Source organism: Lissotriton vulgaris, chromosome 2_2 (assembly GCF_964263255.1).
Source record: "Lissotriton vulgaris chromosome 2_2, aLisVul1.2, whole genome shotgun sequence".
Taxonomy (NCBI): Eukaryota; Metazoa; Chordata; class Amphibia; order Caudata; family Salamandridae; genus Lissotriton; species Lissotriton vulgaris.
This window is the reverse complement of record NC_141688.1, coordinates 318022200-318036775: the sequence shown is the minus strand read 5'-3', so window position 1 is coordinate 318036775 and position 14576 is coordinate 318022200. Positions and strand designations below refer to the sequence as shown.

At 51.3% G+C, this 14576-nt stretch overlaps 1 protein-coding gene across 1 annotated transcript in view; it reads right to left on the bottom strand.

Moving 5' to 3' along the window:
• Positions 1 to 241: 241 nt before the first annotated feature.
• The window catches only part of F2 (coagulation factor II, thrombin), a 270935-nt gene continuing 256600 nt past the window's right edge, over positions 242 to 14576 (bottom strand). The window contains exons 13-14 of the mRNA XM_086959673.1: positions 8553 to 8623; positions 242 to 490 (exon numbers count right to left, since the gene is read on the bottom strand). Coding sequence (XP_086815799.1) covers positions 347 to 490; positions 8553 to 8623 — 215 coding nt within the window. The 3' untranslated portion in view covers positions 242 to 346. The remainder of the gene's footprint in view (positions 491 to 8552; positions 8624 to 14576) is intronic.

Below are 14576 nucleotides of genomic sequence, written 5' to 3'. Positions count from 1 at the left end.
TCATAACCGGCGCAGATAATGCCTATGCAAAGCTGTTCAACTCCATCTGTCAGCACACAGGGGTACTGCTCAAGATTTGCCCGAGCCAGCCTGACTCCTGGGGATATTGTAAGGTAAGGGATCTGTACCTAGAAGTCAGATAAGGTATTACTGGAGGTAAGTAATTTGTCATTCTTACTGATGCTACCTCCTGGTTGGTGCTCTTGTGATTCAACACAAAACAAAAGTGCAGAGACAGAAAGCGGTTTCCCCAGAATGAGTCTTTTATTGGCTTGTATTTTCCAGACATTTCTAGGATATGTTTTGCTTCCTTCTGTGGATGCGCGACAGCGGCCGGCATCCTCTCCTAGCTCCCAAACTTCTCGATGGTCTTCATCATCCACTGGCGCATGCGGTGCAGGTGCGTATAGAATCCATACTTGCCATCCCGGTCACAGCCCTCGCCCCAGGATACGATGCCGACCTGGTACCAGCGGTCATCATCTGGACTCTGGACGGGAAGAAGAGAGACAACAGTCATTCACCCAGTACTTAATTTGAGCTGGTTGTTTCTGTGGCTTGGTACCGGCACTTAATTGTCAGCACCGGCACTTATGACAGCTGCCACATGATGGCGCTGTTTGTGCAATTGAAAGCTGAGCAGAACAACAATTATTTATTAATTCAATATGCATTAATAACAACGAATACCAGCCACCCAGGCCATTCTTCTAGCTTTAGGGGCCTCGCAGAGTCTGAAATGCCGCACTTGTAGCAGTGTGAGGGTTAGTCGTTGTGGAGGCACTGCCATTGGTAGCTGCCCCTCACTCAAGTACTCTCCTTTGCTAACTCTCGCACCTCTTTCAGCGCGGGGACACGCCGTTGTGCGTCACTAAGCGCTTTACAAGACTCCCTATTATTATTATTATTATTATTATTATTATTATTATTATTAGCAGCGCAATAGGGGGTGTAAGCTGTGGGTGGCCTCCAGAGAAGGGCCTGGCACGTGTTTTTAATACAAATTAAGCACTGCATTTCCCTGTCTCATCCCGTTGGAGAAAGACTTGACCACTTCAAATCCAGAGAAGATTTGACTCCCGGGGAAGAATTTGAGAAGCAATTTCCCCAAGTGAGACTTCTCCAGATTTATCACCTCCTCTAGAAATGTCCATATTGTTCAGAGCAGTCCAATTCTATGTCAGGCTAATGATGTGTTCCTCGGCTACTTGAACAACTAACTCATTGCTGCAGAGGCGACCCCTTGTCCATATGTAACTTGTGGCGTTTACTATCCAGTGGTATGCTGTCCTAGGACAGACTCCTCTCTTGTCAATGATGCAGTCTGTGTGACATGTCAGACTCCTTGATTTACCATGATGCACACTGTCCTAGGGCAGACTCTCTGATAAAGAGGGTCTCAATGAGGACATACCCTGGGCAGCACTCACGAGATGAGCTATCTAGCCAGGACACAGAACGTTACTAACGACCAGATGAGGTGGTCGTGAGGACTTTATTAACCACTGACACAGACAGCAACATCTAACCCTACACCACGGTGACGATAGCAGTCCAAACTCATACACTATGAGGGGTAAGCTGTACACGTGGGGCACTACCAGGGTCTCACCAACTAAATCCCGCACAACCCCCACCTGCTACATTTAAAAAAAAATATTTTTATTTATTTAACAAGAATGACAGACATTTCACTCATGTGCTGATAATCCCATTACATCACATATTATTGTTGACACTTATAAAATCAGTTCAGGCAAAGGTATACTTTACATAATTTGTGCTCCATTCCCAGTCCTCCTCAGTTCTAACTCTACCATTGGTGACACACAAATATCTCCTTTGTACAGATTCCATTTTGACCACTTCCTGTCCCATTTCTTTGGGCACCCCCTAGCGATAAATACTTCCTTCTCAGCTATCATACATTTACCCATTTCCCTATTCCACACTGCCACTTCCGGTGGCTTTACTCCACCCCATCCCCTGGCGATTTCTCGTTTAAATAGTCTGAAGCCCAACGTCACCAATTGCTGTTCCAATTCAGTTAGATCTGTCGCCTCAAAGATGTTGAGCAGGCCCAACCTCAGAGTCAGGGTAATCCCCTTCCCTAGGGAAGAGTGCATATGTGTTGTGATTCGACCCAATCGGCTTTGTATCGCTGGGCAGTCCCATACAATGTGATAGGTGGCAGGTTGCCCACAGCCCTTGAAGCAGTGATCAACAGTTTTGGTCCCTATCCTTGCCAGAGTGATTCCAGTCATATATGATCGATGAAAAACACGAAGTTGAACAAGGCGGTACCTAAGTGTGATGGCAGCCTCCCTGGAAGACATTAGCGCCTGCCTCCAGTCCTCATCTTCAATGACCCCCAAATCACCCTCCCATTTCTCCTTCAGTTGTCTAAGCGAGTTTGGTAAATTATAACTAAGCTTCCTGTACGTGAGGGAGATCGCTTTAGTGTGCAGTTGTCTGTCTAACAGACGATCCTCTAGCGGAGAGGACTCCGGTATGTCACCACAGCTAGGGAAAGCCGCCATCAAGCATGTCTTATTTGTAAATAGCGGAAGATTTTGGTTGGCGCTAAGTGGTAAGTCTTCTGCAACTCTTCAAACCGAAGTATCTTACCCTTCTTAATCAGATCTCCTACACTCGAAATACCAATTATGTCTCATTTGTCGAATCCCAGATGCTGACAGAGCATACCCAGCCTCTCTGAGTACCACAGCGGCGTCATTCTGGTAAGTCTGCCCGTCCAACCCAGTCTGGAGTTAGCTAGTCTCCATATCTGCAGTGTGTGTTTTGTGGGCCCTATAATCTGTGTTCTTCGTGAGCTAGTATGTTGCGCCCCGAGGTAGCCAGCCCTGCCCATCTGATACCTATCTAGAGCACATGCCGGGTGATCCGGCGGGGCATATCTCCATCTATTTACTATCGCCACTTGCGAGGCCCAATAATATAATCGTATGTCGGGCAATGCGATACCTCCATCGTACCACCCATTCATTAATTTTGTTAGCGCTATCCTTGGGGCCTTGCCATCCCATAACAAAGTGCGCACTTCACCCTCTACCGCTGTAAAGTAGGCATCTGGAACTTTATGTGGGCAATTTTGTAAAATATATAAAAAACCGTGGCAAAGCAAGCATTTTAAAAAGGGCAGCACGGCCAATCAATGACAATGGGAGGGATCTCCAAGGTTGGACATCTGCTCGCAGTCTCATCAACACTGGCGTTAGGTTGTGATCATAAAAAAGGGTTGGATCAGGCGTTACAAAGATGCCCAAATATCGAAAGCCGTCCTTCACAACTCGTAATGCACAATCTTTTGGAAGACGTGGGACATTTCCATGCAGGACATGCAATACTGATTTGCTCCAATTGATAGCATAACCGGAGTATTTTTCGAAATAGGTAAAAATATCAAGGACCACGAGGATAGATCTATAGGGTTTTGTCAGATAGAGTACTATATCGTCAGCGTATCATGATTTTCTATCTTCAACGTCGTGTGACCACCGCAGGCCCCTGGTCATGACGTCTCTCTGTACCCATGCCGCCAGAGGCTCCAACATCATAGCAAATAGAAGGCATCCATGTCTAGTGCCTCTGCGGAGAGAAAATCGTCTAGATGTGTAGTTATTCACTCTAATTTGTTCCGATATAACAGTATACAGAAGTTGCACCCAGCATCTAAATTTAGGGCCCAGTCCTATTCCTTCCAGGACCTCAAACATATAAGACCATTCAATGGAGTCAAACGCCATAGACGCGTCAAGGGAAAGTATGACTGCATCCTCTTCTAGGTAGCACTTCTGAGCCAGCACAATGTTAAGACGACGAATATTGAGAGCCGTATTTCGTCCTGGAATAATGCCTGATTGATCTGGGTGTACCAGAGAGGATATCACCGTACCCAGTCTCGTAGCAAGTACCTTCGCCAGTATCTTCGCTTCTACATTAATTAAAGAAATCAGTCTATAGGAATGGCAATCCTCTACCGGTTTACCATCCTTGTGTATAACGACAATGCTAGCCAGTTGCTGATCCTGGGGTAAAATACCCTTTTCCCAACTTTCTTGGTACATGCCCCTCAAATGTGGGACCACATAGGAGGCCTAGCCTTAAGGAATTCTATTGAAGTGCCATTCGGCCCCATTGCTTTACCTGATTTTATTTGGCCTAGAGCCTTCCGGATTTCTTCATCAGTGAGGTCTGCCTCTAAGAAATCTCTGTCCTCATCCGATAGAGCCGGCACATCACTTTCCGCCAATAGTTGCCGTGACTCCTCCGCATTATATACAGCAGATGGTGAGTACACCCCTTCAAAATAATCAGCAAATGTCTCTGCTATTGCATCCGGGCAGGATACAATCCCTCCGGCAGGTGTCTGTAGTCTGGGCACCCATCTAGAACATTGCTCCTTCCTCTCCAACCAGGCCAACATCTTTCCCGCCCTATCTCCCAACTCGTACAGTCTATGGTGGGTAGCCATTTGCTTAGCTAACATGTGTTTGCGGGCCTTCAGTTTGTATTCATCCCTTTTAAGTACTAGGCCTTGCAGTGTATCATCTGAGGGCTGGATCGCATATTCTGCCTCAAGTCGTTTTAGTGCGTCCTCTAGCTGTGTCAATATTTCTCGTTGTTTTGCTATGTATTTTGTTTTCAACGAGAGGGCGTATCCCTTCATGACCACCTTATACACCTCCCAGATAGTCTGTGCTGAAGCAACAGATCCCACATTTTCTTCCAGAAAATAACCAGTCTGCACCCCAAGCTCCTCCCTGATATCTGGAATCTTAAGCAGCCATGGATTAATAACTACGGTGTGACTTGGCTGTCGAGCACCATGCGTGAAATCTATGCCCACTGGGGAGTGATCGGAGAGGCCCCGAGGATACGTCTTAGGCCGCTTAAAGTTGCCTTCCGAGGCCGCATAGGTCAGGAAATAGTCGATCCGGGAGAGACTACCATGCACACCGGAGAGGCAAGTAAAGTCTATAGGAGTACCTTGCAATTCACGCCTGAGAGCCCTAACGCCTTGGTAAAATCTGCCATAAGTTCATTTGACCTCATCCCTTGTCTCCTGGGGTGTCTGTCCGTCAGGTCGTTCATCGTCATGTTATAGTCTCCCCCCATTATTAGGGTTCCATCAGGAAGGTCAGTTAACACCCTGCCTAACTCCGCCGGTGCACCCTTACCCAACACGGGTGGCAAATAGACCGAGACTATATTTATGGCCCTCCCCTCCCATTGGGCCTCAACCACTGCAATTCGCCCCGCATGTTCCTTCAACGTGTTAAAAACTATCAAAGGGACATTTCTCCTAACTAAAACACATGTACCCCTGGAGCCAGAAGTGTAGTCAGCATTTTCTAGGAGTTTATATCCCCATCTGTTTAGAGCCTTACTTTTATTGCCAACTAGATAAGTTTCCTGCAGGAGAACTATGTCAGGAGAATGTCGCTTTAAATATTGTTGAACTATTCCTCTCTTTATTTTGTCTCCCAGTCCATTGATTCCAGGTGAGAACAGAGACCACAGATTCGCGGTCAGCCATTATCAAACATTGAAATGAATATCATAGCAAGGGTCGAGGACAAAGGCAGCCTCATTATAGACAGCCTACAAACAGTGGGATCAGCACTTATCGTCAGTTTGTCATTTAAAACAAACATAGGAGAACTAAACCAACACATCTCAGAACACTTACAATAGAGTCTGTCTCGTGGATCCGGGGCACAGAAACACTCACGTTGAACAATAATTTGACTGTCAATACGATCCCCCCTCCAACCTCCTGATACGTCCCCCATCTCCCATACCTCCCCCCACCCTGCTCCCCTGCCTGTGGATTCAGAACTACCCACCCCCAAACTTGGCAGAGTGCCTCTCACCTCCCCCCCCGAACATGCTAGAAACGCAGAGGGAACTACTCCCCCCAACCCCCCCACCTGCTACATTGACTAAGACGTACGCTCTGCATTTGTGAATTACATTCTGAGCGATTTGCAGTGGCATATACTCGTATAAGATGCCCCAACTGCTATGACACTTTCCTTGCACTACTGAACGAAGTAGTGCGTACGATACCTGATGTACCTACTCACGCCAACTTTGACATGATACCAACACTGTTGGTTGGCCATGTTAGGTGACCATGGTAGACATCGATTGCCAACCATTGAATGGCGCCTTGGCTTAACACTGCGCATGTCCTTACGTGGCTGGCGTGCAGCCGGAAGTTCCCACCCCGTGCACCTCCGGTAATTTGGTTATACTGAGAGTCTCCGCGGCTTCTAGTGTACCAGCAGGGCCGGCAGAGCAGGGGTAGGTCTGCGGACATGAGCGCGGATATCTAAGCAAGTACTAATAATTGGTTACTGCTACGAGAATAGATGCTCACGAGTACCTCTGATACTGGGGCTCTGGGTGGGGCCTCATGCGGCTCACACGAGTGATTCATCGGTCCCGTTTCATGCGGAGATCCCCATTTCTGACTACTCACTTATGGCCTGAACCCCTCACGGGGAGTAGGGTGAGCCCAATTTTTGAGGCAAGATGGGCGTCTCACCAATGGGCCGTATGATTACACGTGCGCTCAGTATCTAGACCACCACACAGCCGTGATGTTATGATATACGTTGTGACTATCCCGGCACGCCGGGCACTGGATGCTTTACCGATGGGCACACCAGGCCTACCCTACGGGCTACACCTTGATGCGGTTAACGGTGGGACCTCTATGTGCAACGTGTGCTGGGAGAAACGTGTAAGATGCTTCTTAGCAGCATCAATATTGGTATACACGGCCCCCTATTAGCGAGCTCCTTTCAGCAATTAGTATATATATTTTTTGACATTGCCTTTATCTCTCTCGTCAATTAAAGACACTGAACTTTTCCGTTCTTGAGCCCTCCGGCCACCGATGTATCATCTCCTTGACCCTAATTGGGTGAGTTTCCTTGGAAGTTAGGAGCTCCCACATTCCACATATAATGCTCCTTAGTCCACATCATCAATTTTATTCTCTGCTGTTCCTCATCGCAGTGCATGATCACTAGCTCTGAGTGTGATGCATGCCTTTTATCACTATTTACAACACTGAGTATATGAAGTTGGTTCATACTATGTCTTGATGTACCTTATGCTTCTATTTCCCTACAGGTTGACTTCATTGATCTACAGGTACCACTTTTTTGGGTGCTGTAAGGGTGGTCACTATATTATTTGTGTACCACCACCAAAAAGTGTGGATAGTTCTCCATTAGGTCCTGAAGAATTGCTTTCTAATTGTAGTGGCAAGAAACATGTTGACCCTAATGTGCACAATCGTGTGGACTTATATCAGAGGTGCGCTACTTTTCACGTTTTTTAATCAGGATAGTGGCCGCCATCATTAAAATAGTTCTGGGTGGAACACTACTTCCTGTTTTAACCTCACTTCTACACTCCACATCTACACTCACTAGGGCCCTCACACGCACAGCACCTTTCGGCAAAGGAAATAAAGATCTCTGCCAAAAGGCCCCGCTAAGGGCGCTGATCGGGTATTGCAGCGCCGACCCGATTAGGAGTAGGCCCGATGATGAAGCAAGACACCCCACTATTGGGGTGTGTGTGAGGATCTCTTTTCTGAAAGGAGGAAACTTCCTCCTGCCCTCAAGTGTGTGACCCACTACACACCCACTGCACGTCGACCTACAGTGTTCGCTAGAAACTTTATACCCTTCTGCGTGTAAAGACTCTCTGATTTACCATGATGCACACTATCCTAGGGCAGACTCCTCTCATTACATGATGCACACTGTCCTAGGCCAGACTCCTCTCTCTTTACATGATGCACACTGTCCTAGGGCAGACTCCTCTCATTACATGATGCACACTGTCCTAGGCCAGACTCCTCTCTTTACATGATGCACACTGTCCCAGGGCAGACTCCTCTCATTACATGATGCACACTGTCCTAGGCCAGACTCCTCTCTTTACATGATGCACACTATCCTAGGGCAGACTCCTCTCATTACATGATGCACACTGTGTCCGAGGGCAGACTCCTCTATTTACCATGATGCACTCTGTGTCACATGGCAGACTCCCTGATTTACCGTGATGCACACAGTTCTACGACAGACTCCTCTCTTTACATGATGCACACTGTCCTACGGCAGACTCCCCTTCTAACTCGTATGCACTCTGTGTCACAGGGGAGACTCCCCGCTTTACTATGATGCACGATGTGTCATAGTTCTGACTCCCTGTCTTAGTATGATGCCCACTGCCTTATGGCAGGGTCTCCTCTTCATTCCACTCACACTTTGACACCTTCCTGTCTGTGATGGAGTCAAGCTCCCCTATTCCTATACGTCGCCCTACGATTAGAGAGGGTAGTTTCTAGGGTGGTCACCCTTGGCATTAGGGCAGGTTCCGCTCTGTGACGCTGCTACCGGTCTTACAACCACGGTCACTCAAACCCAGCTCCCTGTACCACAAGCGCTGCGTCATTGGAGTGCCCCCTGTAGTCTCTCAGTCTTATTTCATGGGTCACCTACCTTCATGACGAACGGACCACCACTGTCCCCCTCGCAGGCGTCCCCTCTGTTTGGCTCATCTGGTTTGTAACCTGTAAGGAACCGGGAGTAAGTCAGCGACAGCTAGCTTGAATCTCATTCCAGCACTTCACTTTTACTTATGTGTCCATTCATTTAATAGAGCACTTTACAAGACAAGTCCTTTACAAATGGAGACATCATCAGCTAATGTAAGGAAAGGCCTCTTAGTATGGTCACCCCCATGTTTTTGGACTGATGCTACCGCTACCCAGACCTCCGTGCTGATGCCCTAACCCCAAAACATGTATACCCAATTGGCTTAGACTAACTTACCTGTATGTCTCTAGCATTGTACCCAGGGCATGTAAGTTAGAGTCACCCCAGGGACTGCACCACTGGTTGTGCCACCTTGGGAGTGAAACAAGTAAAATAAGTCTCCCAGTTCACCATTGTAGACTGGAAGAGCAGTGTTAAACTACTACATTTAAAGCAATGGCAAAGCCAAAGCTCCCTCTGCAATGCGTGTGAGTCTCTCCTATGGCAGACCTACCGAGGCGCATTTCACCAGCAGAATATGGATTTGATGGTAAAAACGCAAAACTGTTGTTTTCACTATGGAAAGACTCGGTTGCTCTATTGCGAGTACAGACTTGCATGCTGAACCCACAGCTGTGTAGGCTCCTGAACGGTGTGACTAATTTCGATACTCCAAGTTATCAGACTGCTTGTTACATTAAGCCTGACTATATTCCCAAGTCAAAATTAATGTAACGCACTTTAGTGTGCAACTTTTACAAAGTTGCCACTTTGTTGGCTTTAGTCTCATGTGCCCTTTACGTTTGCACAAATAACCTGTCCCTTCAGGATGAGGCTGCAGGTTGATGGAGGACGTCTAATGATGGAACACAAGTCAGGATTACCGAGGGGTCCACGTTGGAATGTTGGGCCACTTGAACTTGGGCCGTGGTCATCAGGTGCAGATTGGTGTGGACTCGCGGATCCAGCTTGATCTGGAGTCCTGGCTTGGGTTGGACAAATCCAGTGTCTACTGGACATCAGAGTTGTTTAGGAAGGCATGGCAGATCCCCAGGGTTCTTGGAGGCTGCTGGCTGCATGACATGCCGGGTTCAGCTTGCAGGAAGTTTGGAGCAGGAGAAAGACCGGTAGGGCTGGGGCCAAAGCAGTTGTTTTCCTCTTCCTCCTCTGCAGCCCAGTTGTTCGGTCCTCCTCCTTCTTGTCACATCAAATCTTAAGAGGCAAGGTTCAGGGGTGCTCAAAAATACAATATTTAGGGGCGTTACTGAGGTGCGCAGGTTGGGACCAATAGGTCCCTTCCCTGGGGTATCTACAGCTGCTAGTATGCCACCTTCCAGTGGGAGGGAGGTATAGACCTATTCCTGATTGGAGGGGTCCCTCTATCTCCAAGATGGCAGGGTCTTAGAGGTTACCTTTACTGCGCCTCCACCTGAGGGGTGGGGCTGGCAAAGGTGGGCACACCTCCATTCTTGGCTAGGTTTTCCCACCGTTTTTTTTGCCCAAACTGGGGGTCTGAACCGGTGGGAGCTAGTTGCTGACAGCAGCCAATAGCTAGGGGCAGCTAACAAAGGGGGCATGCCTTTCAAGCTCCCTTTTCGAGGACCCTTCCCATCCTGTGGGAGAAGGCATGGCACCTCTGCCCAGGATGTGCTTTTGTTTCCAGGTCCACAGAGCGAAGGCTCTCTACCCAGGGGGCCAGAAATTTGTCTGGAGGTGGCAGATAGTTGAGAGCCAGTCAGAACCAGACCAGAGTTGGTCCTTTTTCAGGAAGCTTCTCTAAGATGCCCTCTGAGTGCATTTTTCATTAAATACCACACTGACATCAGTGTGGGTTTAATGTGCTGGGAAGTTTGATAGCAAACTTCCCAGACTTCAGTGAACCCATCATGGAGATGTGGTGTTCGTGTTGATAAACTCCCAGCCCATGCATTCAAAATGGCTTCACTGAACTTGTACCTGTGAATGGCACAGAAACTGGGGGAGCATATTGCTCTTGCAGCTATACCCTCACCTGGGTATGGTGCACCTTGTCTTTAGGGCTGTAAGGCCCGCTGAAGGGGTGACCAACCCATGCCGCAGGCAGAGTTTGTGCGCATGGCGCACAGGGAGGTGTGTTATGTTGACTCTTTAGTTTGGTCTGCACCAAAACACGCAGCCTGCTAAGGCAGGGTGAGGATGTTACGGTGAGGGGTCTCTGACGGTGGCACAGTACATGCTGTAGCCCTCAGAGGCCTTCTCTGGCCACTAGGTCCTTGGTACCAGGGGTACGTTTTACAAGGGACTTACATGTTTCCAGAAGTGTGCCATTGTGGATACAAGGTACAGTTTTGGGAAAGAACCCTGGTGCTGGGGCCTGGTTAACAGGATCCCAGCACACACACTGTCGAGTTGGCATCAGGTATCTGGCAAAATGTTAGGGGGTAACCGTGCAAAAAGGGACACTTTCCTACAGGGGCACTCTATTGTTTAGGTATACATGCTGGCACTAGGGACAGGTAAGGGGAAGCCAGTTGCCAAACCGGTTTCCCAAGGGCGTGTAGCCCCTTTGGTAGTCACACCTCTGGATTGGGCTAGGGAGCTCCTGATGCTGATAAAGGGGTTCTGCATGTTAGGAGTGTGCAGAATCGTGCATCTTGGGAGAGCCAGATGCCACACTTCCCAGGAATTGGTCATCAGGAGGGCGGGAACTTAGTAACCCATTGGCTACAGACTCCAAATACTCTGAAGGCATTTTCTGCGCAAAGAAAGGGCACCCCTCGTGGAGAAGCGTGGCTCAATGGTTAGAGCGGCAGACCCTGATGCAGAGGTCTGGCCCGAGACCAGGGTTCAATTCCCGCCTCAGCGGCTCTTTGACTCAATCTCCCCGGACCTGATAATTATCGCCTCGGTGCCTAGTCTAATCATGGGTCCCACTCTGTGACTCTGGGCAATAGCTTGCTTAATCTCCACAACGGCCCCAGCAGCGCTTGGATGCCTGGCTTCACCTTGGGGGTGCCCAGGAGTGGACAACTCACAGGAAAGCCAGGAAGGGTTCCACAGTTGTATGAATACAGCGCTACGAGACCTCAGGGTAGAAGTGCACTATATATATACAAACACATTTACATTTACCCAGAACTCAGATCTCGACTGTACTGAAAGTAGATAAGTACCGAAGAAGGGCTGCCCTGCCATATCAAGGAACCAGCAAAGAGAGGTTGCATTGGTGTGGATTGTACCGCCTGACCCTGCTGGCTAGCAAAGGAGAAGTGGTTGTGGCTGCTGTGCCCTGCTCATGGGGAAGTCGTCTCAGGAGCCCAGCTGAGGCAAGAGACTCCACGGGTCAGTTGGCTTCCCTCTTGTTCACAGCACAGGATCACAACAACTGAAGAAGCCTGCTGGGGCTAGTTGGTTACCCAGAATCATCTGAAAGAGACACGTTAGTGATAGATTCCTTACCTTAGAATATCCCCAGGCGTCAGACTGGATCCGGAAATTTTTGCGTAGCAATACCCCTGCGCGCTGTTAGGCGTCGTCTGCGGCTCCGCGTCCGTCGTCGGCGTCGTGAGCGCCGGGATGACGTCATCGGAGTATATAGACGGCGCCCATGCGCGCTGACGTCAGTTCTTCTTTTTTCCGCGCCAGCTAGCGCAGATCCGGAAGAAGCTCTACCCCCAGTCACTTTTTGACTGAAAACTTTTTGATCTTTTTGATCCTCTACTTAGTCGATTCTCGACTATCGGTGCCAGGGATGCCCGGGTTCAAGCCTTGCTCGAAGTGCGGCCGACTCATGTCGGTCACGGACCCCCATCGCCGGTGCCTGAAGTGCTTAGGCCTCGACCACGACGATCGAACCTGTGACGACTGCCGGGCCCTGACGTCGAAGGCTAGGCGGGAGCGGTCCCGCAAGCGTCTCGAGCTGAGGCAGTCGGCCCCGCGCCGCTCCAGGTCCCGGTCCCGGTCCCACGGGAGGTCGAGGGACAGGTCGCGAGGTCGGAGTCATCGACGCTCCGGGAGTGGTCACCGATCGTCTGGATCCAAGTCCTCAGGTAAGAGGCATGAGAGGTCGGAGCGCCACCATCGGTCCTCCGACCCGCCCCGACGCTCGCTCGATGCGGCCGGGGGTTCGGGCGACACCGCCCACGCGGCTCCGCGGGAGTCGCAAGCGTCGCCGCCTGCCCCACACCTTCGGGTCCCTGGGCACGGCGCGTCGCAGGAGGAGGTCGAGAGGTACCTCATGGCCATGAGGGCCCTCCCTCCTCAGTCGGTTCCCGTGGCGCCTTCGGGCCGATCGGCTCCGTCTGGAGGTCCTTCCGGGTCGGGCGCTTCGGCCCCGACGACGTCGGGTGCTTCGGGCCCGGCGCCGCTGGCGACTTCGGTCCCGGCGCCGCGCGACCTCGCTGGATCCGGCTCCGGATCCGGGACCTCGCCGGTCGACCTTACGACCTCACCGGCGCCGTCCCTTCAGGTGTCGTCCCCGGCAGCCGTAGTGGTTGCCGACCCCAATGCTTCCTACGGTCCGCCTCAGGCGTCGGAGGGGCGCCGCTGGGCGCCGATTCCGTCGGCCGTCGGAGAATTCTATCTCCACGAGGAGGCCCTGGCTGTTCATCCTGGTCTCCAGGAGCTGGGTGACGAGGAGCAATGGGAGGGGTCCGAGGACCCTCTGGCACGTGATTGCCAGTCACATCAGGACTGGACATATGAGCTTGGGGAGGCCAGTGGTATTGACACCTCGCCAGACACTGGATTTACATCGCCCCCGACTGTGGCTTCGGAGGCGGGTTCTGCTTACAGCGTAGTGTTGACGAAGGCAGCTAAGGCCCTAAACCTTGAGCTCCCCGTCGCGGCCGTGAGGACTAATCTCCTCACTGAGGTGCTCAAACAGCAGTCCGGCTCCGCGGAGCCCCTTCTGCCGTTCAATGAGGCCTTGTGTGACGTTCTGCTGGGCACTTGGTCCAAGCCCGCCACAGGTCCCCCTGTGGATAGGAACGTGGCCAGACGCTACCGCCCGGCACCGGGCGACCCTTGCTTTTTGTCCACCCACCCCACCCCCGAGAGCCTGGTCATCCAGGCCTCCACTTCCCAGACCGCATTCCCGACGGCCCCGCCCGATCGGGAATCCAAGAGATATGAGCAGTTCGGGAAGAAGGTCTTCTCGTCTGTGAGCCTAGGGCTCCGGTCAGTCAACACCAACTGTCTCTTGGGCCGCTACACCCACACTCTGTGGGACACGGTTGCGGAGGTGCTGCCACAATGCTCTGAGGAGGTCAGGGCTAAACTCAGCCAAACCCTTGCGGACGGCCGAGATGCGGCACGATTTTCCATCCGGTGTGGGCTGGATACCACGGACTCACTGGGCAGGGCGATGGCAACGACGGTGGCGGTTCGACGCCACGCCTGGTTGAGGTCCGCCAATTTCTCGGCCGATGTCCAGGCCACTCTCCTGGACATGCCGTTTGATGGCCGTCGCCTCTTCGGCGACAAGGCAGACCATGCGCTGGAACGTTTTAAGGACTCCAGGGCCACGGCCAAGTCCTTGGGCCTTGCGGCCCCACGCCAGCAATCGGGTGCTTTTCGCTCCTTTCGTGGCCACGGAAGGGGCGCCCCACCACGGACCGTCAGCCACGCGCCGCAGAATGTTCAGCAACGCGGTGGCGGCCGTGGGAACCGCCGTGGCGGTGGTCGGGGCCAGCGGCGAGGCCAGTCCACACCTCCCTCAGCAGCCCCCGCCTCAAAACCTTCCTAGTCCGAGTTTTCAGGCCCATGTGACGCCTGTGGGAGGCAGGGTTCGCCATCACCTCTCCCACTGGCATACAGTCACTTCGGACAGGTGGGTGCTGCAAATTGTCCGAAGGGGTTTCTCCCTCCCCTTCGAGTCTTCCCCTCCATCCATGCCACCTCAATGCCACCGTGTGTCGGGGGATCACTTGCGACTTCTGCAAGGGGAAGTTTCGGCCCTCTTGGCCAAGAGGGCCATCGAGCGCGTTCCTGGGCCAGAAGTAGGACGTG